Source organism: Panthera pardus, unplaced genomic scaffold, assembly GCF_024362965.1.
Source record: "Panthera pardus isolate Hobbes unplaced genomic scaffold, ASM2436296v1 HiC_scaffold_26, whole genome shotgun sequence".
NCBI lineage: Eukaryota > Metazoa > Chordata > Mammalia > Carnivora > Felidae > Panthera > Panthera pardus.
The window spans coordinates 22,203,223-22,230,835 of NW_026526832.1; the positions used below are offsets into that span (position 1 = coordinate 22,203,223).

Genomic DNA, 27,613 nt, shown 5'->3' on the forward strand with positions numbered 1-27,613 from the left:
TTATTATTTTATTATTTTTACATAAAAAAATTTTAATATATTTATTTTTGAGGAGGAGAGAGGCGGAGGGGGGGGGGCAGGGGGGAGGCGCACAGAATCCAAAGCAAGCTCCAGACTCAAAGGTCAGCACAGAGCCCAATGCGGGGCTCCAACTCATGAACCGCGAGATCATGACCTGAGCTGAAGTCAGATGCTTAACCGACTGAGCCACCCAGGCGCCCCTTATATTTTTTTGAAGAGAGAGAGAGAGAGAGAGAGAGAGAGAGAGAGAGAGCAAGCATGCACACATGAGCATGGAGAGGCGGGGGGAGGCACAGAGGGAAAAGGGAAAGAGAGAATCCTAAACAGGCTCCATGTTCAGCACACAGCCCAACATGGGGCTCAACCCCATGACCCTGGGATCATGACCTCAGCTGAAATCAAGAGTTGAACTCTCAACCAACTGAGCCACCCAGGCACCCCTTATTATTCAAGATTTTCTTTTTAAATAATCTCAAAGCCCAACATTGGACCTGAATTTACAACCAGGAGATCAAGAGTCACATGCTCCTCTGAGCCAGCCAGGTGCCTCTCTATTTTTCTTTTTTAAAATGTTTATTTATTGGGATGGCTAGGTGTCTCAGTTGGTTAAGCATTTGACTTTTGGTCAGGTCATGATCTCGCAGTTCATGGGTTTGAGCCCTATGTTGGGCTCTGTGCTGACAGCTCAGAGCCTGGAGCCTGCTTCGGATTCTGTGTCTCCCTTTCTCTCTCTGCCCCTCCCCTGCTTGTGCTGTCTCTCTCTCTCTCTCTCAAAAATAAATAAACATTGGAAAAAAATTTTAATGTTTATTTATTTATTTTGAGAGAGAGAGAGAGAGAGAGAAAGAGGGAGAGAGCATGAGTGGGGAAGGGCAGAGAGAGAGAGAGAGAGAGAGAGAGAGAGAGAATCCCAAGCAAGCTCTACGTTGTCATCTCATCGTAGAGCCCAATGTAGAGCTCAAACCCATGAACCGTGAGTTCATGACCTGAGCTGAAATCAAGAGCTGGACACTCAACTGACTGAGACACCCAGGCACCTATTTTTTCTTAAATTTAGGTATAAACTGACATATTAGTTTTAGGTCAACAACATGATTTGATATTTGTACCTACTATGAAATGATCAGCACAGCAAGTCTAGTTAACATATATCACCATTAACAGTTACAGAATTTTTTTTTTGTGATGAGAACTTAAAAAAAATTTTTTTCTAATGAGGGGCGCCTGGGTGGCTCAGTCGGTTGAGCGTCCGACTTCGGCTCAGGTCACGATCTCGCAGCTGGTGAGTTGGAGCCCCACGTCTGGCTCTGTGCTAACAGCTCGGAGCCTGGAGCCTGCTTCGGATTCTGTGTCTCCCTCTCTCTCTGCCCCTAACCCACTCGCATTCTGTCTCTGTCTCTCTCAAAAATAAATAAACATTAAAAAAATTTTAAAAAAATGTTTTAAATGATTTTAAAAAATTTTTAATGTTTATTTTGGGACGGGGGGGGGGGGGGCGGGAGGGAGGAGCAGAGAGAGAGGGAGACACAGACTCTAAAGCAGGCTCCAGACTCTGAGCTGTCAGCACAGAGCCTGATGCAGGGCTCCAAATCACAAACTGTGAGATCATGACCTGAGCTGAAGTAGGATGCTTAATGACAGCCACACATGTGCCCCAGTGATGAGAACGTTTAAGATTTACTCCCTCAGCAACTTCCCAATATACAACAGAATATTATTAACTATAGTTGCTATGCTGTATAGTATATCCCCATTACTTATGACTGGAAATTTGTACCTTTTGAGTCTCTTTGTCCATTTCGCCTACTCCCATCTACTGGTTTTTATTTTGCATTTATGTTTTATTTTGTATTTTTATTTTGCATTTTTTTTTACGAGAAATGTGTAATTTTTTTTAAATGTTCATTTATTTTTGGGATAGAGACAGAGCAAGAGTGGGGAGGTGCAGAGAGAGAGAGGGAAACACAGAATCCAAAACTGGCTCCAAGCTCTGAGTTGTCAGCACAGAGCCCAACGAGGGGCTTGAACCCACAAACCGTAAGATCATGACCTGAGCCAAAGTCAGATGCTCAGCCGACTGAGCCACCCAGGTGCCCCTGTCATAAAAGAAATGTCATAAAAGAAATACTGTCATAAAAGTCATAAAAAAATACTACTGTCATAAAAGAAATACTACTGAAGATATTGTTTGAAAGAAAAGATGGTTTCTGGTTTATCTTTTTTTAAGTCATACAGAAAATTCATCTATGTACTGAAATACAATTTCTCAGATTCCATAAATAATGACAACATTTTTGGAGCTCTCATACTGTGCCAGGAACTGCAAGGTAGATATTCTCATCCATATTTTTATAGATAAGGAAAATGAGTCACAGAAAGGCTAAGTTACGTGAATTTACACAGCTAGTAAGTGACAAAGACAGAATCCAAACCCTGTTAATCCGTCTTCCACATCTATGCACCTAAGCATGATATGCTATAAAGCTTCTCTCTTTTCTTTTTTTAAACTTTTTTAACGTTTATTTTTGAGACAGAGACAGAGCATGAGCGGGGGAGGGAGAGAGAGAGGGAGAGACACAGAATCTGAAGAGGGCTCCAGGCTCTGAGTTATCAGCACAGAACCCGATGCGGGGCTCGAACTCACGGACCTTGAGATCATGACCTGTGCCGAAGTCGGACACTTAACCGACTGAGCCACCCAGGCGCCCCTATAAAGCTTCTCTTAATAGCTAACATTTACTGAGCACTTATTATATATTTTAGGAACTATTTCAAGTACTCCACATGAGTTAACTCATTCAACCTGCACACTGACCTAAAAGGCACATATTATTTTTATCCCTGTTTAACACGTCAAGAAAAAGCTTAAGCAAGTTGCCCAAGATCACAAAACTATTCGAAAGCAGTTCGAAAACTGAACTCAGGCACCCAATGCCTGTACTCTTAATCACTGTCCTAGAGAAAATAGTCATCACTATATCATTATGTGCTGGGGCACCTGGCTGGCTCAGGCAGTAGACAATGTATTTCTTGATCCTGGAGTCATGAGTTCGAGCCCCATGTTGGGAATAAAGATTACCTCATAAAAAATAATAACCTTTAAAAAACTGCCGATACTCAGAGCAATATTTTAATGTAGGCATGCTCTTTTTACTCTTCTAGGTGATCTCTATATACAAAGATGCTTCATATTATCACAAAGTATTAATTTTATTTTGCATTTATGTTGTCATAAAAGAAATATTAAAATTTTAATGTTCACTATTTTTGAGAGAGAGGCAGCACGCGAGCGGGGTGGGGCCTTTCTCAGAGCAAAGACAGGATACTTCTTAATAAAAAGAATCACATGCTAAGACAATTTCTCACAGTACTAATGATTTTCCCCTCTCTTCAGTCAGTACAGCTGTGTAGCAGTAGAGGCTACTGCCTACCAGTTGAGGCTTTGGTGTCTGTGTTTAGGAACTGAGTCACACTGACTGGGTGAGAAACCTACTAGCCTCTGTGTGATGGGGCTTCCTCATCTGCAAATGCAGACACTACCACCTATCTTTCATGGTTGCTGTGAAGATTAGAAGCAAACACATACAAAAACCTATACCTGATATACAGTTTCTATCAGTACACACTGGCACACAATATTAGATAATGATATCATTATGACCACTCGATCCTCTCTGGTATTTGTTTTTTTCTGTTCAGAATGAAAGAGGACTTTGGGTGCCTCCATCTTGACCTCTCTAATTGGGGTCTTTCCAAAGTGTTTCTTGGCTTTTGCAAAAGACCCTGAGGACAATGCAACCTCCGATGGGAACTGAAACTACCCCCTTAAACAACAAGGACTGCCCTCAGCCAGCCAGCCCCTGACAGTGATCGACTCCAACACAGTGATCGATTTGACCTTCAATGCCTACTTGCCCAGACCCACACACCTTTGCTGCACATTTTCCTTATATAAACCTGGAAGTATTTTCCACAGTCTGGAGACAATCTTTGAGATGCTAGTTTGCTCTTTCCTGGCTATCTTTCAGGTGTTGGCATCACAAAATAAATTCCTCTCCTGTTTCACAACCACTCTGCCTTTGGACTTTGTTGGTGGCCAGCGGCCGATCCTGTAGTGTTTGGGACCCCCTGTGCCTCGGCTATAAAAAAGCAGTTTATACTTGATTACTATGTACAAAGCCAATAAAGCTGACCATCTAAAGCAGCTTTACTCCTTTACCTATTTGATACGTAAATTCTACTAACCTTCATTATGTTAATTTGAGCCATTCAAATATCTACTGAGCACCTACCATATGATAGGTGGTAGGGGACAGAAAGATGAGTAAGAAAATAGTCTAGGTTTTTAAAAGGTTCAGAGAACATCGTGTAAAGATGTACAGCTCTATGTCCACAAATTTGATAGCTTAGATAAAACGAACAGTCTTCAAACTTATAATCTACCAAAACTTACATGAGGAGGAAAAGATAATACGCAAAGGCTAGTATCTATTACGAAAATTGAGGGGCACCTGGGGGCCTCAATTGGTTAAGCATCTGACTCTTGATCTCAGCTCAGGTCATGATCTCATGGTTCCTGAGATTGAGCCCTGCGTCAGGCTCTGCAAGGACATTGCAGATCCTGCTTGGGATTCTCTCTCTCTCTCTGCCCCTCCCCAGCTAGGGCATGAGCTCCTGGGTTCTCTCTCTCTCTCAAAATAAATAAATAAACTTAAAACAAACAAACAAACAAAAAAACTCAGGGTGCCTGGGTGGCTCAGTCAGTTAAGTGTCCAACTAGATTTCTCCTCAGGTCATTATCCCAGGGTCATGGGATGGAGCCCTGCGTTGGGCTCTGCACTGAGTGTGGAGCCTGCTTAAGATTCTCTCTCCTCCTCTGTCCCTCTCCCCTGCTTGAGCTAAAAGAAAAAAGAAAAAACGAAAATTGAGTCAATAATAATCCTCCAAAACAGAAAGCACCAGGCACAAAAGATTTCACTAGTGAATTCTGTTGAGGTTTTGGGGTGATAGTGTGGTTCATGGAGTCCAGAGCTGATGGCGAAGAAAGAATTCTTCAAGATGTTTTTGGGGCAAAAAGGTGATTTTATTAAAGCACGGGGACAGGACCCATGGGCAGGAAGAGCTGCCCCGGATCCATGAGGAGAGACTGGAGTTGGGGGGGTAAAGTCCAGGGGAAGTTTCCAGTGAGACTTTCATATGCTAAAGAAGACTCACAGGATAGTGGAGGCCTAGCTATTTTCAAACTAAGGTTATTTTTCCCTCCAGCAAAGCATTAGCATTAAGATAGCAGGGAGTTCCTGGAGAAACCTCTGCCTACCTCAAGTACTTGTCAATGGGCTGCAGGTTGTAAGGAAATTTAACTTTATCTGCCATTTCCTTCTGCCTTTGTTTCCCACATCAAATTCCATCAAACATTTAAGAAATTGTACCAATTGTCTACAATTTCTTTCAGAAAATAAAAGCAGAAGGGAACACTTCTAACTCGTTCTATGAGGACAGCATGGCTCTACTGCTAAAATCAGACAAAGACATTTCAAGAAAGGGAAACTCAAACAGTATCTCTCATCAATATAGATGCAAAAATACTCAACAAAATATTAGCATTTCTAATCCAACATGTAAAAGGAATTATACACTGCAACCAAGTAGGATTTATTTCAGGTATGCAAGGCTGATTCACCATGAGAAAATCAATTAATATAATCCATCACATCCACACACTGAAGAAGAAAACTCATGACCATATCAACAGATGCAGAAAAAGCAGCTGACAATATCCAACACACACCCATGATAAAAACTCTCAGCAAATTAGGAACAGAGAAGAACTCTCTTAACTTGATAAAGAAAATCTACAAAAACCTACAGCTAACATACTTAATGATAAGAAACTAGATGCTTTCCTCCTAAGATCGGGAGTGAGACAAAGATGTCCCTCCTCACCACCCCTCTTCAATGCCATATTGGAAATCCTAGCAAAATCAGTAAGACAGATAAAAGAAATAAAAGGTATACAGAATGGGAAGGAGGAAGAAATAAAACTGTCTTTCCCTGCAGATGACAGGATTGTCTACACAGAGAATCCCAAATCATCATCAACAACAAACTCCTGGGACTAATAAGTAATTTTAGCAAAGTTGCAGAATACAAGATTAATATACAAAAGCCAAGTGCTTTCTTATACACCAGCAATAACAACTGATATATGGAATTAAAAGCACAACAGTAGGGGCACCTAGCTGGTTCAGTTAGAAGAACATGTGACTCGAGTTTGGGGCTGTGGTTCAAGCACCACATTGGGCGTAGAGATTATTTTAAAAAATAAATTAATAATAATAATAATAATAATAATAATAATAATAATAAAGAAATAAAAGTTTAACACTATATGGAGTGCTTGGGTGGCTCAGTAGCTAAGCATCTGACTTCGGCTCAGGTCATGATCTCATGGTAAGTGAGTTCAAGCCCCGTGTCAGGCTCTGTGCTAACAGCTCAGAGCCTGGAGTCTGCTTCGGATTCTGTGTCTCCTTCTATCTCTGCCCCTCCCCACTCAAACTCTGTCACTCTCCCTCTCTCAAAAAATAAACATTAAAAAAAAAAAAAGTATAACGCTATATACATCAGCACCATTTCTCAAACCTCACAGAACTGTACAATACAAAGAATGAACCCAATGTAAACTATAGTTGATAATAATGTATCAATATTGGTTCCCAATTGTAGCAAAAAAAACTACACTAATACAAGATGTTAGTAACAGAAGAAACTGTGGGGGGGGTGGGTGGGGATAGGGGATATGGGAACTGAGTATTTACTGCTCAATATTTATATAAAACTCTTAAAAATAAAGTTTATTAAAACAATTTTTAATGTTTATTTTTGAGAGAGACAGAGTGTGAGCTGGGGAGGGGAAGAGAGACAGAGGGAGACACAGATTCCAAAACAGGCTCCAGGCTCTGAGCTGTCAGCACAGAGCCCGACAAGGAGCTGGAACCCACAAACCACGAGATCGTGACCTGAGCCACAGTCAGACACTTAACCAACTGAGCTACCAGGCGCCTCCAAAACAAGGTTTATTAATAATATTTTTTAAAAATGGGGTGCCTGGATGGCTCAGTCGGTTAAACATCCAACTTCGGCTCAGGTCATGATCTCGCGGTTTGTGAGTTCGAGCCCCGCATCAGGCTCTGTGCTGACAGCTCGGAGCCTGGAGCCTGCTTCGGATTCTGTGTCTCCCTCTCTCTCTGCTCCTCCCCTGCTTGCACTCTGTCTCTGTCTCTCTCAAAAATAAATAAACGTTAAAAAAATTAAAAAATAATATTTTTTAAAAAGAGTATGAAAGACATTCTTGGATGGAAAAAAATGAGAAAGTACACATTTAATTTTTCTTTATAATTCAAAGAATCTCTTTATATTGTACTATATATTAAGCTATAATGCAGCAAAAATCCCATGGGCATATGAATTTACCAGGACTTGCCTTAACACTAAAAGTATCCAGACAATGTTATTATTTCATCTATGTTCTCTACTTTGTCACCCTTTCCCTTGTCCCTATCCTCTTATGATACAAATGTCAATCCTCCTCTCTATAATGTGAAAACCAGATTATCAAAGTTGTTATAGCTAAGTAAAAAGTCTTGAAGTTTCAGGAATTCCTCTAATAATAAAAAGTATACAAGTTCAGGAAAGGGACTTTTAAACATCTATTTTGGCTTCTGACTTTCTCATTCACTACAGTGTTCTGAATAAATAACTAAATAAATATCTAAATAAATATCTAAATAACTAATAACTAAATAAATATCAACTAGCTGTTGCCCAAATGGGTGAAGGATTTGCATCTGTGTATGCTTTATTGGAACACACAGTAAATACAGATCTTCACTATTTTATAGTCTTTGAAATACTGATATACTTAGGAAATCAGTCTTCATTTTGTTTTACTGGACTGCTATTTTTTTTTTTTTAATGTTCATTTATTTATTTTTGAGAGAGAGATGGGGGGCGGAGGAGAGAAAGACGAGGGAGAGGGAGAAAGAGAAAGAAAGAAACCCAATTAGGCCACGCTGTGTGCACAGAGCATGATCCGGGGCTTGAACTCACAAACCTCGAGAACATGACCTGAGCTGAAATCAAGAGTTGGACACTTAACTAACTGAACCACCCAGGTGCCCCTGGACTGCTACTTCTAAAAAAATCTATTTTTGTTACAAAAAATTTCTTTGTTACAACAAAAAGTATAAAATTTAATCCTAATCTTTTTATGTAGATACGTTACTAATTATTTAATTACACTCAAAGTACTGATACATATTACAACATGAATGAAACTTGAAAACATGTTAAAGAAGCCAATCACAAAAGACCACATATTGTGTAATTCCATTTATAAAATAAAAATGTCCAGAATAGGTAAATCAATAAAGATAGAAAGTATACTGGTGGTTGTCAGGGGCAGGGTGTAGGAGAATGAGGTATGACTACTAATGGGTATGGTGATACAAACGTTATAAAATTGACTGTGGTGAAATTTGTGCAACGGTGAATGTACTAAAACCTGTTGAATTGTATACTTTAAATGGATGAATCATATGGTATGTGAATTATGTCTCAATAAAGCTGCTGGGAAGAAAAAAAGTCCTAAGTTAAAATCAGTCATTCCATTTATTTTTGTGCAAGAAAGAGTTAATACAGCAGGCCTAGCTGCTGACTGGTATCCTTTGAAAGGTCTGCTTACTTTCCGTATGATTCTGGAAAAATTTTTTTAAGTTTATTTATTTATTTTGAGAGCGAGAAGGAGAGAGGCAGAGATGGAGAGAGAGAATCCTAAGCAAGCTCAATGCTGTCAGCCCTGAGCTCAACACAGGGCTCTGTCTCATGAACTGTGAGATCATGACCTGAGCTGAAATCAAGACTCAAGACACTTAACCAGCTGAGCCACCTAGGTGCCCCTGAGTCTGGAATTTTAGTATGTGACTAGCTTCCAATAAAAACCCTAGCCTAGGCATGCCTAGGCTAGGCATCCTCTCAGCAAATCATTAAACCTGGGAGAGGTCTTAGAGGCCCCTGACACAATCTCACAATTATATAGTATCAAATACATAAAACAATAAGTAGTGAGAAAGTAACAAATAATATTTGTTTAGTACAGAAGCATTTACAAAGTATTTGTAAGTATGAAATAAATACTTGTCTGTCTCCTTAAATGGACTATGAATGGAAAAAATTTACTTCAAGTATTTAAAACAAACAGCCTAATACAAAAATAAATATTTCACCTTAGATAAGTCAGAATAAAATATTCTACTAACTGGTAAGAACCATAGACTTTGCACCTACCATTTATGGAATCCCTGATATGTGCTCACTCTCTCTTTTTAAAATTTTTTTTAACGTTTATTTATTATTAAGAGACAGAGAGAAAAAGCATGAGCATGGGAAGGGCAGAGAGAGGAGACAGAGAATCCGAAGGAGGCTCCAGGCTCCGTCCTTTCAGCACAGAGTCCGTCCTGTGAGCACAGAGCCCAACGCGGGGCTCAAACTCACAAACCACAAGATCATGAACTGAGCTGAAGTCAGACGCCCAACCGACTGAGCCACCCAGGTGCCCTTCTCACTCTCTTTAAAATAAAAATAAATTAAAACATAAATACATACGTATCTTTCAGGTACATACACATATGTATCTCCTGCCTCTGTTTTAGTTTTTATTTATTAATTTTTATTTTTATTTTAGAGACAGAGCGCAAGTTGGGGAGAGGGGCAGAGGAGGACAGAATCCCAAGCAGGCTCCACACTCAGCTCAGAGCCCGATGCAGCGCTTGATCCCATGACTCTGGGCTCACGACCTAAACTGAAATAAAGAGTCAGACACTCAACCAAGGAAGCCACCCAGGCCTGGTGGCTGCCCCACCCTCCGCCCGCCCCTCTGTTTTACCTCAGTTGCTCAAAGGCCAAAGAGATAGTGAAGACAGTGAAAGGATTCAAACTTAGGCTTATCTGACTCCAGAGCCATTTTATTTCCACTATGACTCTAAGACAGTACAACCCAAAAAAGTAAACAGTTCCTGGAATTTCTCACTTAAACAACAGAATATGCGACCAGAGAGAAATTTAACACTTTTTTTATTAATAATAAAAACATTTAGGGGTGCCTGGGTGGCTCAGTCGGGTGAGCACCCGACTTTGGCTCAGGTCATGATCTCACAGTCCTTGAGTTCAAACCCCACACTGGGCTCTGTGCTGATAGCTAGGAGCCTGGAGCCTGCTTCAGATTCTGTGTCTCCCTCTCTCTCTGCCCCTCCCCCACTCGTGCTCTCTCTTTCTCGGTCAAAAATAAGTAAAAACATTTAAAAAAAATTTTTTTTAATAATAAAAACATGCAGTAACTTCATTAAAATCCATTCAACGCAGCTTTGAATAAAAATTTACTTTTTAAAATACATTACCTTTAGTTTTTTAACTAAAAGAACCATAATGAAAACATCTATAGTTAGTGAAATGCAGCAAAAATAGAAACTAAGAAAGGCATTAATAACAGAAAATTCAAATTAACTTACCATTCTTCTTTGATACTTTCAAGGTTATCTACTTCTTTCATTCTTTTTCGCCTTACTGTAAAAGTAAAAATAAACAAAAGCTAAATTCCTCAATTTAGAATTTTGATACATGTATTTTTATGCATGAATATTCTTTAACATAAATTATTAGGTACTCTTAAAGTAGCACTGCAAGGGTCTTAAGGACCTGAGTGACCAAACTTGAAGCTCTCATTTTCATCTACAAAGTATAAAAATAATAAAAAATAAATTCTGGAGTCTAATAATCTTCCAACAAAAGAAATATTTCTTAAAAATCATGGTAAAAAATTACAATGTGCCCTTTGGTTTAACAAACAAAAGTGAATGTAACATTCTTATTCTCATTCTTACAATTCCTTGGGGAAGCAAACTGACAAGATGTACAGTATACAATTCATTGGCATCAATTATATTTACAGTGTTCTATGGCCGCTGCCACTATCCATTTCCAAGAGTTTTTCAACTTCCCAAAAAGAAACTCTGTACCCATTAAACAATAATTCTTTATTCTTCTCTCTTCCCAGTCCCTAGTAATCTCTTTTCTACCTTCTGTCTCTATGAGTTTGCCTTGTATTCCACATAAATAGAATCATACAATATTTGTCCTTTTGTGTCTGGCTTATTTCACTTCACATAAACTCATACTTTTTACAGCTAAATAATATTCCATTGTATGTATATACATTTTGTTTACACATTAATCTGTTGACAGACATTTGGATTGTTTCCACCTCTTGGCTACTGTGAATAATTTTACATTCCTGCCAGAGTTCTAATTTCTCCACATCCTTGCCTTGTTGTTTTATTATTTTTTTAAGTAATATCCACACCCAACATGGTATTCAAACTCACAACCCCGAGATCAAGAGTAACATGCTCTACTAATGAGCCAGCCAGGCACCCCGTACTTGCTATTTTCTTTTATTGAGGAATACCCATCCTACTAAAGTGGTATCTCATTGCGATTAGGGATGTTGAGCATCTTCTTCATGTGCTTACTGGTCATTCGTCTATACATATCTTCACTGGAGAAAGGTCTGTTCAAGTCCTTTACCCATTTTTTATTTATCTGTTTTATTTTTTATTTATTTTTGCCACTGTTTTTAAGTTGCAATTTTTTAGAACATATTTTAAGTAGTCTCTACACCCAACGTGGGGCTTGAACTCACATCCCTGAGATCGAGAGTCACATGCTCCACCAACTGAGCCAGCCAAGCATCCCGAGTTGCATTTTTCTCTATTCACCATTTGCTTGGCTGCTATACACCCTGGATTACTTTCCAGAGTTCTAAGTTGGTTCTAACAGTTACTGCTTGTTTTTCAATGTTTGTGTGGGAACATGAGCTTCAAACTGCTCATCTTGCCATTTTGCTGACATGACCCTCAATTTTAATTAAAAAAATTTTAACCTCAGACATATCTGGAACTTATCTTAGTTACAGTGACTCCACATGACTGTTTTATTAAAAGTCCATCTTTTCCTGGGGTGCCTGGATGGTTCAGTCAGTTGAGCGTCCCATTTTTGATTTCAGCTCAGGTCATGATCCCAGGATCTTGGGAGCCTTATGTTGGGCTCCTTGCTGAGTATAAAGCCTGTTTGGGAGGCTCTCTGAGTGTAGGACCTCTCTTTGTCTCCCTCTGCCCCTCTCTTCTGCTCCCATATGCTCTCTCGCTCTAAAATAAAAATAAAAGAAAAAATAAAAGTCCACCTTTTCCTAAAAAAATACAATACAGTAAAAGAGTCCATCTTTTTCTGACTTTTTCCTTCAGATCTAACAGTATGGATTTGTGGATTTTTGTTTTTCAATGAGTTATAATTTATTAATATTATTTTGATTTTCCATTTCCCAGATTTGTCCAGTGGTGGCCCCTTCAAGGTGACTTCAATGTCCTTTTGCTACGTCTTCATAATTCTTTGAGCACTTTCTTATTTTCTGGAGCAAGCAGATGCTCCAAGATCATTTGTTCTTCCTCTGCCCCAGCCCTGGAATCAGACTTTTCTCTAAGGGGCCATGGCTACCCTTTTTTGTTGGAAAATTATATCAAGAAACCAAGATCTGAGTGTGTGTTGCTTCTCGTGTGTCAGTGCTTCCGGGACCTCTCAGTGGACAGATGGCTTGGACTACTTTAAACATTCATCTGTTTTGTTTGTTTCTTAACAATATTTTGTTACAAAGGCAAAACAATAATACAAAAAGTTTGGGGAAGACAGAAGATAATCCATAATTTTATTACCTCCAGCAATAACTATTTAAACTTTTGTCTCTCCGTTTCTTCATATACATTCAAATGCATTATTAGTATATTAATAATTCTTATTTCCTGTATTTTTCATTTATGTGCTTTTTCCATTTGACTACATAAACTGCTTCGTAAATATTTTATTTTATTATTATTTTTTTAATGTTTATTTTTATTTTTGAGACTGAGAGAGACAGAGCATGAATGGGGGAGGGGCAGAGAGAGAGGGAGACACAGAATCAGAAGCAGGCTCCAGGCTCTGAGCCATCAGCCCAGAGCCTGATGCGGGGCTCGAACTCACGACCGTGAGATCGTGACCTGAGCTGAAGTCGGTCGCAACCGACTGAGCCACCCAGGCGCCCCCATAAATATTTTAAAGGACACATATTATCACATCAGGCAGTTATATACCATGACTATTGGGCATTTAGCTCACTTTCAATTTTTCCTAATAAATTCTGTGTATACAGCTAACTTTGTTGTTTCTTTAGATTCCTAGAGATGTGGAAAATCAGGGTCAAAAGATGAATATTTCTGCGACATGTAAATAGTGTACCTCTATTTAAAAACGTAAGCAGATCCAGGGCACCTTGGTGGCTCATTTGGTTAAGTGTCCAACTCTCGATTTTGGCTCAGGTCATGATCTCATGGTTTGTGGATTTGAGCCGTGTTGGGTTCTGTTCTGACAGCATGGAGCCTGCTTGGGATTCTCTGTCTCCCCCGTCTCCCCCTGCCTGCTTGCTCTCTCCCCCAAAAATAAATAAATAAAATAAACATAAAAAATAAAGTAAAATAAAAATTTAAGCACATCTGAATAGAAGGCAAATATGCTAATAGCCACTGAAGATCCACCAGACCTATCCTAAAAATCTCCCAAGTACCTTGAGGTGAATTTAATCTGGTAAGTGAGGATCTGGCAGCAGCCAGATAAAATCAGTCTGACTTCCTGCTGCTAATGGAGCTGTGCCATAACCACAGCAACTTGTGTTGAGCACTAATTCCCACTTAGCGTCTGTGCTGCTAGGAATTAAAGTAGGATAGTGGAATCTGCTCTGGAAAATATCCTATCATTGAAAGTTGTTTTAAATACCTCTAATTTTAATTATGAATTGACTAGGAGTTGATGGAAAATTTATTTGTTGGCCTTGTCATGAGAAAATTGTGAAAAATTCTGTAAGACAAGGAGAAACTGAAAGGGAAGGAAAAAGGAGGAAACACAATGGGGCTGAGGAGTGAGTACAGAATATAAAGAAAGCAAAGGACAGCACCTTCAAGGCCATCCCCAACAGTAACTTCACACTCTGCCTTGTAGCTAGAGGGCAAGGTAGGATTCATGAAAGCCACACCATCTGAGAGGATGGCATCCAACAACTAAAGCAAACTGGATGACTCTATTATCACAAGTGAGCTATTCTGTATTTCCAAAAGACTTCTGTAATGCTCTTCAAAATTATTCCCTAGACCTACAGCTGTGTTGGACAAATTCTGTGTATACAGCTTACTTGGTTGTTCTTTCAAAGGATCTTAGTCAATATTTATTAAATTAAATATATACGTATTATGTATGTATATACGTATATATATATATGTATATACGTATATATATTTAATAAATATATTAAACATATATGTATATATTAAACATAAGGCACTGAATTAGGCATTCGATTTACAAATAAACCAGACAAGAAAATTTTTTTATATCATTAATTTATAACATCTTAAATAGATTATATGAGTAAACTATAGGCGTTAAAAATGCAGCCATAAAAATGATTGTTAGGGGCGCCTGGGTGGCTCAGTTGGTAAGGTGTCTGACTCTTGATTTCAGCTCATGGGTCGTAAGACAGAGCCCCACGTCAGGCTATGAGCTGACAGCGCGGAGCCTGCTTGGGATTCTCTCTCTCACTCTCTCTCTGACCTTCCCCTGCTCGTGCATGTATGCTCTCTCTCAAAATAAATAAACTTTAAAAAAAAAAGCTTTAAAAAATTGACTGTTAAATGTAAGATATAATATTGTCAATATTCTTTTGAGTTTGCAATGTTTATTATAGTTATTAGACAAATATGAACATACCATCTCTGGACCAAGGATGAACCTGAGGTCTAAAGGGGGAAAAATAGTGTGTATTTTTACTTATTGTATGGAAAAAAATGAGCTAAAACTATTAAAAGAATGTGAGAAGGTAAAAGGGGTAAACAAAAGACGGCTAAAATGGTTATCTATCCTAATAGCAATATGAAAAGCAATGTTCAAAATTAATAACTCAAAATGTACATTGTAAAGAAATACGACTGTACATAACAGAAGAAACAGCTATGAGTTCAAAGTAGTTGTACTTAGAGAAACAATAGGTGCATTTTTAGGTTTCTAACACTACTGTCTTTTAAACTATGTGTATATATTATTTTGATTTAAAAAATTAAAAAGCAGAGGCACTTGGGTGGCTCAATCAGTGAAGCATAAGACTTTGGCTCAGGTCACGATCTCATGGTTTTGTAAGTTCAAGCCCCGCATCAGGCTCTTGCACTGACAGTATGGAGCCTGCCTGGGATTCTCTCTCTCCCTCTATGCCCCTCCTCCACTTGCACACACGCTTGCACTCTCTCCCTCTCAAAATAAATAAACTTTAAAAAAAATTTTTTTTAAGTAGGAAACAAATTAAAAACATATTCAGAAAACCAGAATTTCATGCTCACTAATTTTTTCTCCTAAGACTTTGTCCTTCTTCAAATCTCATACTTCTAAAACTAATTGCTTTCCTTTAAAACAATTCTTTCTTTTCAGGCACCCAACTTCCAACTTCAGTTCAGGACATGATCTCGCAATTTGTGGGTTTGAGCCCCACATTGGGCTCTCTGCTGTCAGCACAGAGCCAGCTTAGTATCCTCTGTCCCCCTCTCTCTGCACCTCCCCCACTTGTGCCTGCACTCTCTCCCTTTCTCTTAAATAAACTTAAAAAAAAAAAAAAATTCTTCCCTTTCTGAGGCACCTGGGTGGCTCAGTGGGTTAAGCAACCGACTTTGGCTCAGGTCATGATTTCACCGTTTGTGGGTTCGAGCCCCGTGACGGGCTCTGTGCTGACCGCTCAGACCCTGGAGCCTGTTCAGATTCTGGGTCTCCCTCTCTGTCTACCCCTCCCCTGCTCATTCACTGTCTCTGTCTCTAAAAAATAAATAAATGTCAAAAATAAATAATAAAACATACAGAAAACAGAGAAAAACATAAAACACCCACCCCAACCATTCAGAGGTCAGGAAAGTTTTAATTTGGACTTATTTACTTCTTTTTTAAGAAATAAAGCATTATATGGGGCGCCTGGGTGGCTCAGTCGGTTGAGCGTCCGACTTCAGCTCAGGTCACGATCTCGCGGTCCGTGAGTTCGAGCCCGCTTCAGGCTCTGGGCTGATGGCTCAGAGCCTGGAGCCTGCTTCTGATTCTGTGTCTCCCTCTCTCTCTGCCCCTCCCCCGTTCATGCTCTGTCTCTGTCTCAAAAATAAATAAACATTTAAAAAAAAAAAAGAAATAAAGCATTATAGAATTGAATACAATTTCACTTAAAAATTAAATGGTATGTCTTAAATATGTGCATTTCATTGCATATTTATACCTAAATAAAGCTGTTAAAAACATTAAAAAATGTAGAGCCAAAGATTCCAACCCTCGTGGACATTACATCCTGGTGGTGCTGTTTTTCACTTGACAGTTTTCTAACATTATTTTCAACTACTCTAAATAATCCCTTAGTTTGGATATGATCCTTATTGTCTCATAAACACTTATTATACTTTTTTGTTCATACATAACCATCCTTGTGGGCATTCAAATCCTAACTATCCTTCAAGTCACAGCTCAAGATCCTTGTCTACCATAAACTGTTTCTTTTTGTTAAGAAATACGACTGTACAGGGGCGCCTGGGTGGCTCAGTCGGTTGAGCGTCCGACTTCGGCTCAGGTCATGATCTCACAGTCTGTGGGTTCGAGCCCCGCATCGGGCTCTGTGCTGACAGCTCAGAGCCTGGAGCCTGTTTCGGATTCTGTGTCTCCCTCTTTCTCTGACCCTCCCCTGTTCATGCTCTCTCTCTGTCTCAAAAATAAATAAATGTTAAAAAAAAAAAAAATTAAGAAATACGACTGTACATATCAGAAGAAACAGCTATGAGTTCAAAGTAGTTGTACTTAGAGAAAAATAATGGGTGCATTTTTAGGTTTTATAAAGGTAAAATATATATTTTTAAATGTTTATTTTTGAGAGAGAGAGCTTGAGATGGGGAGGGACAGAGAGAGAAGGAGACCGACAATCCAAAGCAGGCTCTGGCTGACAGAAACCTTGAACTCAAGAACTGTGAGATCCATGACCTAAGCTGAAGTCCGATGCCCAACCAACTAAGACACCCAGGAGCCCCAAGTAAGATATTACACCTGTACTAATACTCCTCTCCTAAAGCATGTAGATTTTTGGTATTTAAGTCATATTATCTGATACTGATTCCTGTTGTTTGTGTTTTTTAGTTGCCTCTACTGGATCCAAGAACCTTGAGAACAGGTATGGTGACTTACACATTTCGTGTTTCTTCCAAGTGCCTAGCTGAGTGCAAACCAAAGAGGAGCCATCCCTAAAGTATGTCAACATAAAAGTATGTTTCCCTTTAACAGGTTATTGCTCTCTAGCAAACTGCTAATATTTTTCATCATTTCATAATTATAAGCTACTAATAAATGGGTTTTGTTTTATGAAAGCAATAGAGAATGAAGAAGACCTTGTATTCAAACTGACTTGTACTGGAGTACTGGGTACATCATTTTTGAGCTGGGTGAGTTCATCGTTATTTACCTTCTCTAAGCTCCAGTTGCCTAAACCTGTAACACAGGGATGACTGTCATCCTCACAAGCTTGTTTTGAGGAGTAGAATACTAAGAATACGATAATGTTTGCTCCGTTTTCTTTTCTGATCCCTCCGTCATAATCTGTTACAAGGACTGGTAAGAATCATTTTCTGGCTTAGTGTTAAGTTTCAATTTCAACATGGCTATGAAACTTTAGTTTTGATTTCACTAATGAAACTTTTAAAAACGCTTATATATTTACTGAACCTTCCACCACCGTGTACAAGGCTCTGGTTTAGAACTAATGAAAGAAGGGTTAATAGCACAGAGTCTACACTATCAGGGAGTTTACAGACTAACAAGAAAAAAATATACCGAATTACTGATTGCAAACATGGCATAGAATTATTAAGTAAAAACTGAATCTAAAATAGATATAAAGGCACCGGTATTTCAATATTTCCTACCATAATCAGTAATATGTAAATAAGCCATGTAAAATCTATTTATATCAACTGAGTGAGCTTCTACAATCATCAGTCATGGGACACAAATGAACTGAAGTCATGTACTATACTACAGAGAATTTAAAAAGCCACCTGACAAATGTCTAAGTCACCGGCATGAAGCTCAGTATCAGAAGGGACAGAGGAATCGAATTTCCTTCATTTTGCTTCAGTTTGCTTCCAATTAGTACCACTACCATCTTATATTTGTATTGTGTATCACAGTTTACCAAACACCTTCCCAATTATTACCCCACTTACTCCCAACAACTGCAGTTATAAAATCAGTCAGGAGACAGAGGAGATTGAGCTTTTTGGAACATATCCACCAAAAGGAAAACCCAGTCAAAATAGATTTAGACTACCAAGAAAAAGTCCTTTCAATGTATACATTAAAATTCAAACAAAAAATTTGCATAATACTGATTTTACTTATGTTTTGTAAACATACATGACAGGCTACTTTTTTTTTTTTTTTTTTAAGATTAAGGTTTTGTATCAAGATATTATACCACTGGGTATGCTATCTTTATGCAGAAGCTGAAGTTTCTCCTTAAGGATAAAGCCATTCCTGGCATTAAACACAGGGCAAAGGAACCGATGGATCACATTTCAGTGGGTTCTTTTCACTTCGCTCTTCAGGTCTCCAAACCTCCAAGAGCAAACTATGGTAGCATCAAAATCAAACACTTTAAAAGACAGTTTATTTGTGTATTTAGTGAATTCTAGTTAACTATTAAATAAAAATTCAAAAATTACAGGAAGTTTGAGCTTATCTTAGTTGCAATCACAGTACTTGAAAAAAAATACATATTTGTCTTCTTCTAGAAGAACTGTTAATGTGGAAGTTCTGTGCTCCCAAGGACCAAAGTGATAGTGACAAAAGTAATTTAAATGAGAAATTCTAGGGGGAAGGGGACACTTTGGCAGAGATTGTCAAGGTCACTGAGGCAGCCATACTTTGACATCAAGACATTCTCATTCCAGGGCTCCATACTGAAGTGTTATCTACCTTGCAATACCCAGCTCAAATACAATTTCCCCTGGAAAACCTTCCACAATTACTCTGAAAGACGGAAACATAAAATTATTAACACAGAGAGGAGAGATCAGCTATGTACCCTTAGGACACATACTATCTTAACAGTCACAACTCTAGGACCAAATATCACCTCTTGGTAGTTTTCTCCCATCCATTCCCATCCCCATACAATGCAGTTTCTACACAGAAAGTTTTCTTTTTTTCTTTTCTTTTTCAAGTAAACGCTACTCCTAACATGGGGCTCGAACTCACAACCCTGAGATCAAGGGTTCCCTGCTCTACCACAGAGCCAGCCAGGAGCTCCCAGGGTTGACTTTTTAAGATACAAATTTGACTGAGGAGCACCTGGCTGCTCCCTGGTTGAGCATGCAACTCTTGACCTCAGGATTGTAAGTTTGAGCCCTGCGCTGGGTGTAGAGTATTCCTTAAAAATAAAATCTTAAGGAAAAAAAAAAAAAAAAGACTGCAATTTACCTGCTTAAAACCCTTCAATGACCACCCATGCTCTTCAAATAAGGTCCACATATGTTGGGTAATATTACAGAGTTCACTGTACTCTTCTCTCACTATATTTGAGTGATTTGAAAATTTTGCTATGAAAGTTTAAGAGACGGGTGCTGGTTGGCTCAGTAGGTTGGGTAGCTGACTTCAGGTCATGATCCTGCACTCTGTGGGTTCAAGCCCCATGTTGGGCTCTGTGCTGTCAGCTCAGAGCCTGGAGCCTGCTTCAGATTCTGTGTGTCTCCCTCTCTCTCAGCTCCTCCCCCACTCACACTGTCTCTCAAAAATAAATAAACATTAAAACAAATTTTTAAAAAAAGTTTAAGAGAAAGAAATAAACAGCCGGTCCCAAATCCCTAACACTGCTTAAAGGACCTGGCCTCGTATCTCTGGCTCCCTTTTGCATTCTACACTCAATCCAACTGCTGTGACCTTTCAGTTGGGTACACTTCCCCAGCCTCCTTCAGTGGAATAGATTCCACTTTCTTCCCTCCTTTGGGAGTTACCTTCACCTAATTCCTATTTACCCATAATATGTTAGCTGGTAGACTGCTTTCCTAAGAAAACTTTACCTGACTTTCCCAGCTGGTTATCCACTTGTTACATATTCTCACAACCTGCTACATTCTTTCTTTTTAAGCCTCTATGTAGGTTTATTGGTATTTACAGTTGAGCCTTGAACAATACAGGTTTGAGCTACGCAGGACTACATATATGCAGTTTTTTTTTTTTTTATGAACACAGTACATTACTGTAAATGTATTTTCTCTTATGGTTTTCTTCATAACATTTTCTTTCCTCTAGCTTACTTTATTGTAAGAATACAACATAATGCATATAATACACAAAATGGTGTTAATCAACTATTTACATTATTGGTAAGGCTTTTGGTCAACAGGTTATTAGTAGTTAAGTTTTTGGGTAATCAGAATTCATACAGATTTTCACCGTGTGGGGGTTGGCACCCCTAACAGTCCCACCATTGTTCAAGGGGCAACTGATACTTGTGTGATTAGTTGTTTGATATGTTCCCCCCAATAACAATGTAAAGTCCATAAGCAAAATCTATAGAGGTCACCATAGTATTGTGGGCACTCACCATACAGTAGGTGCTAAAAAATTCTGAATGACAAATTAAGTAAGTAACATTAAATATTGGGTAAAGTATCCATGTATTTATCGCAGTGCAGGGCTAAGAGTCAGTTCTCAATACTTTCTGTTATACCGTATTCTGCCTTGTATCATTATTATTCGCGTGCTTAATCACTCCCTCCAGCCTGCACACCATTCGTACCCGTTTTTGGACGCCAACACTAACTTTAGTGGTATAAACAGGTGCTCAATATTCACTGAATTTAACTGCCTTTAAAATCAATACGCCTTTTAGCATATTTACATAGAAGACGCAACATCAACTTAAAGAGCTTTCCCCATTACCAAACACACTTGAGCCATGACTTTAAAACAGGGAGGCCGATGTTCACGTCGTTTACACAATGTCACACTTTACAGTTTCACACTGACATCAAAAAGACTGTCAGTTTCCTGTTTTTCTTTTCCACCATCTCAAATTAAGTACGAAGAAATCGATGCGGGACACCACTCTAACGTTCCTGATTGCTAACAAGAAACTGCGAGTGAAAAAGAAAAAGACGCACACTTTTAAAAAATGAAACCTGGAAAACAGCGAACACGAAACCTACAACAGAGTGTTGTGGGAGACTGGTAACGAAGCTACGTAAGAAACGGCCACCGCAAACAAACGTGCCATTTCGGCACAGCGCTCTTGCAGGGCACGTCTTTGGAAATGGGGGCATGCGAACGCTCCTAACTCGAAGTTTCCGAGCACCGTCAGAACGGAAGCCCTCCGCTGTGCTCGTCCGCAGGAAGCAAGCGCAGGCTGCAGGCCCGAGTCGCGGCTCACCTGCGCTGGCCAGGAGTCTCGCCCCGGCCGCCGCCGCCGCCGCCAGCGTCGCCGAAACCGTCCGGATCCAGGGCCCACCGAGACCAACACCCAGACAAGCGCCACGGCTCAGCCGGACCCAACGACCCCAGCGCCCACGCCCGGCGGCCAGCGGATGCCCCGGCCCCTCGCCCGGCCGAACGCGGCGCAGCCCCAGCACACTCACCTCTGGGCGTGGCCGCCTCGCGGCCTCGTCCTCAGTTGGCTCCGGGGCCGCGGGCGCCACCGCTGCTGTCGGGCTGGAGGCCCTCAGACCCGCTGAGGCTCCCGGGCCGCGCAGCCGGCACCCGGCCCGCCTCCCGGGGTCTCCGCCGCCCGGCGCCGAGCGCGCGCCGAGCTGGCTCTGCGCAGCCCCGAGAGCGCGCGCGCGGGGGGGCGGGGCCGGCAGCCGCCACCGCCTCAGGCCTCGGCGTTACCGGAGCTCATGGCGGCCGCCGCCTGCCTGCCTGCACCCGGCGCCTCCGCTAGCTGCCTTTTGACCCCGCGCGGAACATGCTGGCTGCGACGTGTGGGCTCCACTGAGAGCCCAGCGGCTGCCTCCCTCTGTACCTCCTCAGCCTCTGATTGACTACGCGGAGAGATTTCCCTGCATTCCCACAATGTGGAACTTTACCCGAGCTCTGTGATTCTGGAAAGCGACGGTTAAAGAAATCCCTCCACCCTTTTGTGTTCCTGAAATGGTTTTCTGCAAGGAACCGCCTTTCCCCGTGTGACTCACATATGACTCACGTGTGCCCCCTTGTTCACCTGTGACGGATCAGACACAGACCCTCCCAATTCCCTTATTCTTTTGCCTCATAAATGATTAGCCGAACCGACTGCACTCACTGAGCGATCTGGACAAAATACCAGCTACCGTCACTCGACCAAACTTTAGCCAACTTCTCTCCTTCCACCAGGCCCCTAAACTTTGACCCACCCTCCGCCTGAGCCAGTCAACAGCCCCTTCTAATCCACCACTCTTGAAAATCTGGGTCCACGTCCGAGTGAAACACTGAAGTGCTGTGTGATCACCCTCCACCCGTTCCTCCCACTTCCGCACACCCAGGTCTTTCTAGTCTTTGTTCCCTCCTCCCCGTGAGAGAAAAGCGCTTTTCTGATTTACCTTGGAGACAGTTGCAGATCTCAGGGTCAGAGTTCCCCTATGGAAATAGTCACCCCTCCCCACTAGTGAAGCTGCCATAGGCTAAGTACCTCATATAAGTGGAGTCATACAATATTTATCTTTTTGGGTCTGGCCTGATTTCACTTAGTGTTGTTTTCAAGGTTCATCCATGTCACAGGTATCAGAGTTTATTCTTTTTTATGCTGAATAATATTCCGTTGCATGTATATGCCATTTTTTGTTTATTCATGCATCTGCTGATGGACATTTGGATTGTTTCCACATTTTGGCTGCTGTGAACAATGACGCTGTGAACATTGGTGTACAAGTATCTGATTAAGTCTCTTGCTTTTAGTTCTTTAGTATATATCTAGAGGTGGAATTGCTGGCTCGTGTGGGTTGTTTAGCTTTTTGAGGAACTGCCAAACTGTTTTCTACGATAAGTATACCATCTTATATTCCTATCAGCAATGCATGTGCATTCCAGTTTCTCCATACCCTTGACAGCACTTGTTATTTTCCATTTTTGTTTTTTGGATTTTTTTTTTATTTTTATAAGAGCTATCCTAATTGGTGTGAAGTGGTTGGTATTCATTGTGGTTTTCATTTTTATTTCCCTCCTGACAGTGATGTTGAGCATTTTTTCATGTGCTTATTGACCATTTGTATATCTTTGGGGAAATATCTAATCAAGTCCTTTGCCCATTATTATTTATTTATTTATTTTAAGCAAACTCTGTGACCAACCTGGGGTTTGAATTCACAACCCTGAGATCAAGAGTCCCATGCTCTTCGAACTGAGCCACCACCCCACCTGTAGCCCCTCATAAAAAAAAAAAAAAAAGAAAGAAAGTTTGTTTATTTATTTATTTAGAGAGTGTGAGTGGGGGAGGGGCAGAGAGAGAGAGAGAAAGAATCCCAAGCAGGTTCAGGGCTGTCAGCACAGAGCCTGACTCAGGGCTCCATTCCATGAACCCTGACATCATGACCTGAGCCTGAAACCAAGAGTTGGATGCTTAACCAACGGAGCTAGCCAGGCACCCCAGCCTTTGCCTTTTAAATAGGATTATTTTTTGTTGTTGAGTTGTAGTTATTTTCTTTTTTTTTTTTTTTTCCTGGAGATTAAGTCCTCATCATAGATGTAATTTGCAAATATTTTCTCCTATTCTGTGGGTTGTCCTTTCATTCTACTGACAGTGTCCTTTGACACTGCCCTTTGTCCTTTAAATGTTGATGAAGTTCAATTTATTTATTTTTCCTTTCTTTCCTGTATGCTTTTAGGGTCATAAACAAGAAACCATTGCCAAATTCAGTGTCATGAAGATTTTCCCCAATGTTTTTTCTTTTTCTTTCTTTCTTTCTTTCTTTTATTTATATAAGTAAGGTATACACTCATGCTAGAACTCACAACCCTCAGTTCAAGAGTCGCATGCTCCTCTGACTAAGCCAGCCAGGTGCCCCCTGGCATTATGTTTTTTTTCTAAGTATTTTATACTTTTAGCTCTTATACTAGGTGATTGATGCATTTTGAATTAATTTTTATACACGTAAAATAAGAGTCTAACTTCATTCTTTCGCATGTGGATATACAGTTTTCTCAGAACCATTTTTCAATTTTTTTTTAGTTTATTTATTTATTTTGAGAGAGACAGAGTGCAAGTAGGGGAAGGGCAGAGAGAGGGGGACAGAAGATCCGAAGCAGGCTCCATGCTGACAGCAGGGAGCCCAATGCAGGACTTGAACTCACAAACCCATGAGATCATGACCTGAACTGAAGTCAGATGTTTAACTGAATGAGCCACCTAGGCGTCCCTCTCAGAACCACTTAAAATTTTTTTTACTTATTTATTTATTTTGATGACAGAGAGAGAGAGAGTGCAAGTGTGCTTGAATTGGGGGTGGGGGGAGAGGCAGAGATGAGAGATAGAATCTTAAGCAGACTCTTCCAACCTGTCAGCATGGAGCCTGATGTGGGGCTCAATCTCACAAACTGAGATCATGACCTGAGCTGAAATTAAAAGTCAGACACCCAACCGACTGAGCCACCCAGGTGCCCCATCTCAGAACCATTTTTTGAAAAGACTGTCCTTTCCCCATTTAATGGTCTTGGGATAAATACCACTCGGTTATGATGTAGAATTCTTTTGACATACTGCTGGATTTAGTTTGCTGTATTTTCTTGAGGATTTTTGCATCTCTATTAATAAAGGATTTTGCTCTGTAGTTCTTTTACTGTGATACCTTTGTCTAGCTTTGGTATCAAGGTAATGTTGGTTTCATAGAATGAATTAGGAAGTGTTTCCTCGTCTTCTATTTTTCAGAATATTTTGAGAAGGATTGGTGTCAATTCTTTCTTAAGTATTTGGTAGAAATGTTTAGTAGAAACTGTGAAGTCATCTAGTCCTGAGCTTTTCTTTGTTGGGAGGTTTTTGATAACTGATTCAATCTCATTGTAGGCCTGTTTGGATTTTCTATTTCTTCTTGAGTCACTTTTGGTTGTTTGTATGTTTCTAGAAATTTGTCCATTTCACCTAGATTAGCTTATTTGTTGTCATACATTGTTCATAGTATTTTGTTATGATTCTTTTTGAAAAAAAATTTTTAATGTTTATTCATTTTTGAGAGACAGAGAGAGACAGAGTGTAAGCAGAGGGAGGGGCAGAGAGAGAGGGAGACACAGAATCCAAAGCAGGCTCCAGGCTCTGAGATGTCAGCCCAGAGCCTGGTGTGGGGCTTGAACACATGAACAGTGAGATCATGGCCTGAGCTGAAGTCAGCCACTGAACTGACTGAGGCACCCAAGTGCCCCAATTTTTTTTTTTTTTAGAGAGAGACTATGAGCAGGGGAAAGGGGCAGAGAGAGAGAGAGAGAGAGAGAGAGAGAGAGAGAGAAAGAATCTTAAGCAGAATTCATGTTCAGCCCAGAACCTGATGCAGGGCTTGATCCCACAACTCTGAGATCATGACCTGAGCCAAAATCAAGAGTCAGACACTTAACCAATTGAGTCACCCAGGCACCCTGTCCTTCCTTTTACTAGCTTTTGGGTTTCATTTGCTCTTTCTCATTTTCTCTATTATTTGTTTGTTTGTTTGTTTGTTTGCTTTTGGGTAACAAAACCCAGGATTGAATCTGTTGGCTTTTTAGTTGTAAGTCTAAATGCTCAAACAGCACTGTAAGCTCCTTAAGGGTGCAAACTGAGTCATGTATTTGTTAGCTCTCCTCCAGAATACTTTATACAGTAGGTAATACATACGTCCATACTAGGGGTGGTAAATGCATCTTGAATTGACATGGAAAGATAATAGGTGGCTCTCAGGAATCTGCTCCTGATCCTGCATCATCTTTTTCAGTTGGTATCCATTCCAACCATCCAGTTCAGGTTACAAACACTGTGATCATCTTTGATCATTTCCCCTACCTCAAAATGAATATCTACGACTGAGCTGTTCAATACAACTTTTTGAGATGAGGGAATTGTTTCTGCACTTTCTAATACATTAACTACTAGCAACATTTTGCTACTGAATGCTTGAAATATAGGTAATGTATCTGAAGGACTGAATTTTTAATTTTTTAATTTAAATTTAAATAGCTGTATGTGGGTAGTAGTTGGCACATTGGACAGCACAGAATTCTAATGTCACCAATTCTGATTTTGTTCCATGACTCAGTGGTTATTCAAAGTGTCATGCTTCTTAGAAGTATAGCCTCTTGCATCCTATGCCTACTGGATCAGAGTCTCTTCCCATAGGACCTTTTTCTAGAGTTATAGTATCTCACCTAAGCTCCATCAGAAGTAAAATTAAAAAACAAAACAGGGCACCTATGTGGCTCAGTCAGTTGAGCGTCCAACTCTTTTTTTTTTTAATTTTTTAAATGTTTATTTATTTTTGAGAGAGACAGAGACAGAATGTGAGTGGGTTAGTGGCAGAGAGAGAGGGAGACACAGAATCAGAAGTGGGCTCCAGGCTCTGAGCTGTCAGCACAAAGCCCAATGCGGGGCTTGAACCCACCAGCCATGAGATCATGACCTGAGCTGAAGTTGGATGCTCAACTGACTGAGCCACCCAGGCGTCCCAAGCGTCCAACTCTTGATTTCACCTCAGGTTGTGATCTCATGGTTGTTGAGTTTGAGCCCCGTGTTGGACTCCATGCTGACAGTGCAGAGCCTGCTTGGGATTCTCTCTCTCTCTCTCTCTCTCTCTCGCTCCCTCTGCCATCCCTCACTCATATGTGCTCTCTCTCTCTCTCTCTCTCAAATAAATAAACATTTAAAAAAGTGTCTTTCAGGGGTGCCTAGGTGGCTCAGTCTGTTGAGCATCCAACTCTTGATTTTGGCTTGGGTCATGATATGTGGGGACTGAGCCCCACATCATCTTGGAGCCTGATCAAAATTCTCTCTCTCTCTTTTCCTCTGTCCCTCTCCCCTGCTTGAGCTTTCTCTCTTTTAGGCTTTATTCTAAAAAAATTACAGTTTTGGCCTTATGTTTAAATCTATAATCAATCTGAAGTTAATCTTTTTAATTAGCATGAAGTAATAGTCAAGGTTTATTTTTTTTGCTTAGGGATATATAGTTGTTCTAGCATCATTTATTGAGAAGAATATCCTTTCCCTATTAATCTCCTTGGCCAGTTGACAAAAATCAGTTGACCGTATGTGTCTCTTTCTGGACCTTCTATTCTTTGCCATTCAGCTGTATGACTATATACTTATGCTGCCTTGATTATTAAAACTTAGTAGTAAGACTTGAAATGAGGTAGTGTAAATTTCTCCGCTTTTATTTTTTTCCTGATTGCTTAGGTGACTGTGTGTGTGTTTGTG

At 40.2% G+C, this 27,613-nt stretch overlaps 1 protein-coding gene across 2 annotated transcripts in view; it reads right to left on the reverse strand.

Annotated features, from left to right (window-relative positions):
- UBXN2A (UBX domain protein 2A) overlaps nt 1–22,021 on the reverse strand; it is a 47,788-nt gene extending 25,767 nt beyond the window's left edge. Inside the window, exons 1-2 of one of the 2 annotated variants that reach the window (XM_019450693.2) lie at nt 21,852–22,021; nt 10,584–10,638 (exon numbers count right to left, since the gene is read on the reverse strand). In XM_019450693.2, coding sequence (XP_019306238.1) covers nt 10,584–10,624 — 41 coding nt within the window. In that variant the 5' untranslated portion in view covers nt 10,625–10,638; nt 21,852–22,021. Of the gene's footprint in view, nt 1–10,583; nt 10,639–21,646; nt 21,785–21,851 lie in introns of those variants that run through there. The other variant, XM_019450701.2, reaches the window with a different exon arrangement.
- Between the last annotated feature and the right edge of the window lie 5,592 nt (nt 22,022–27,613).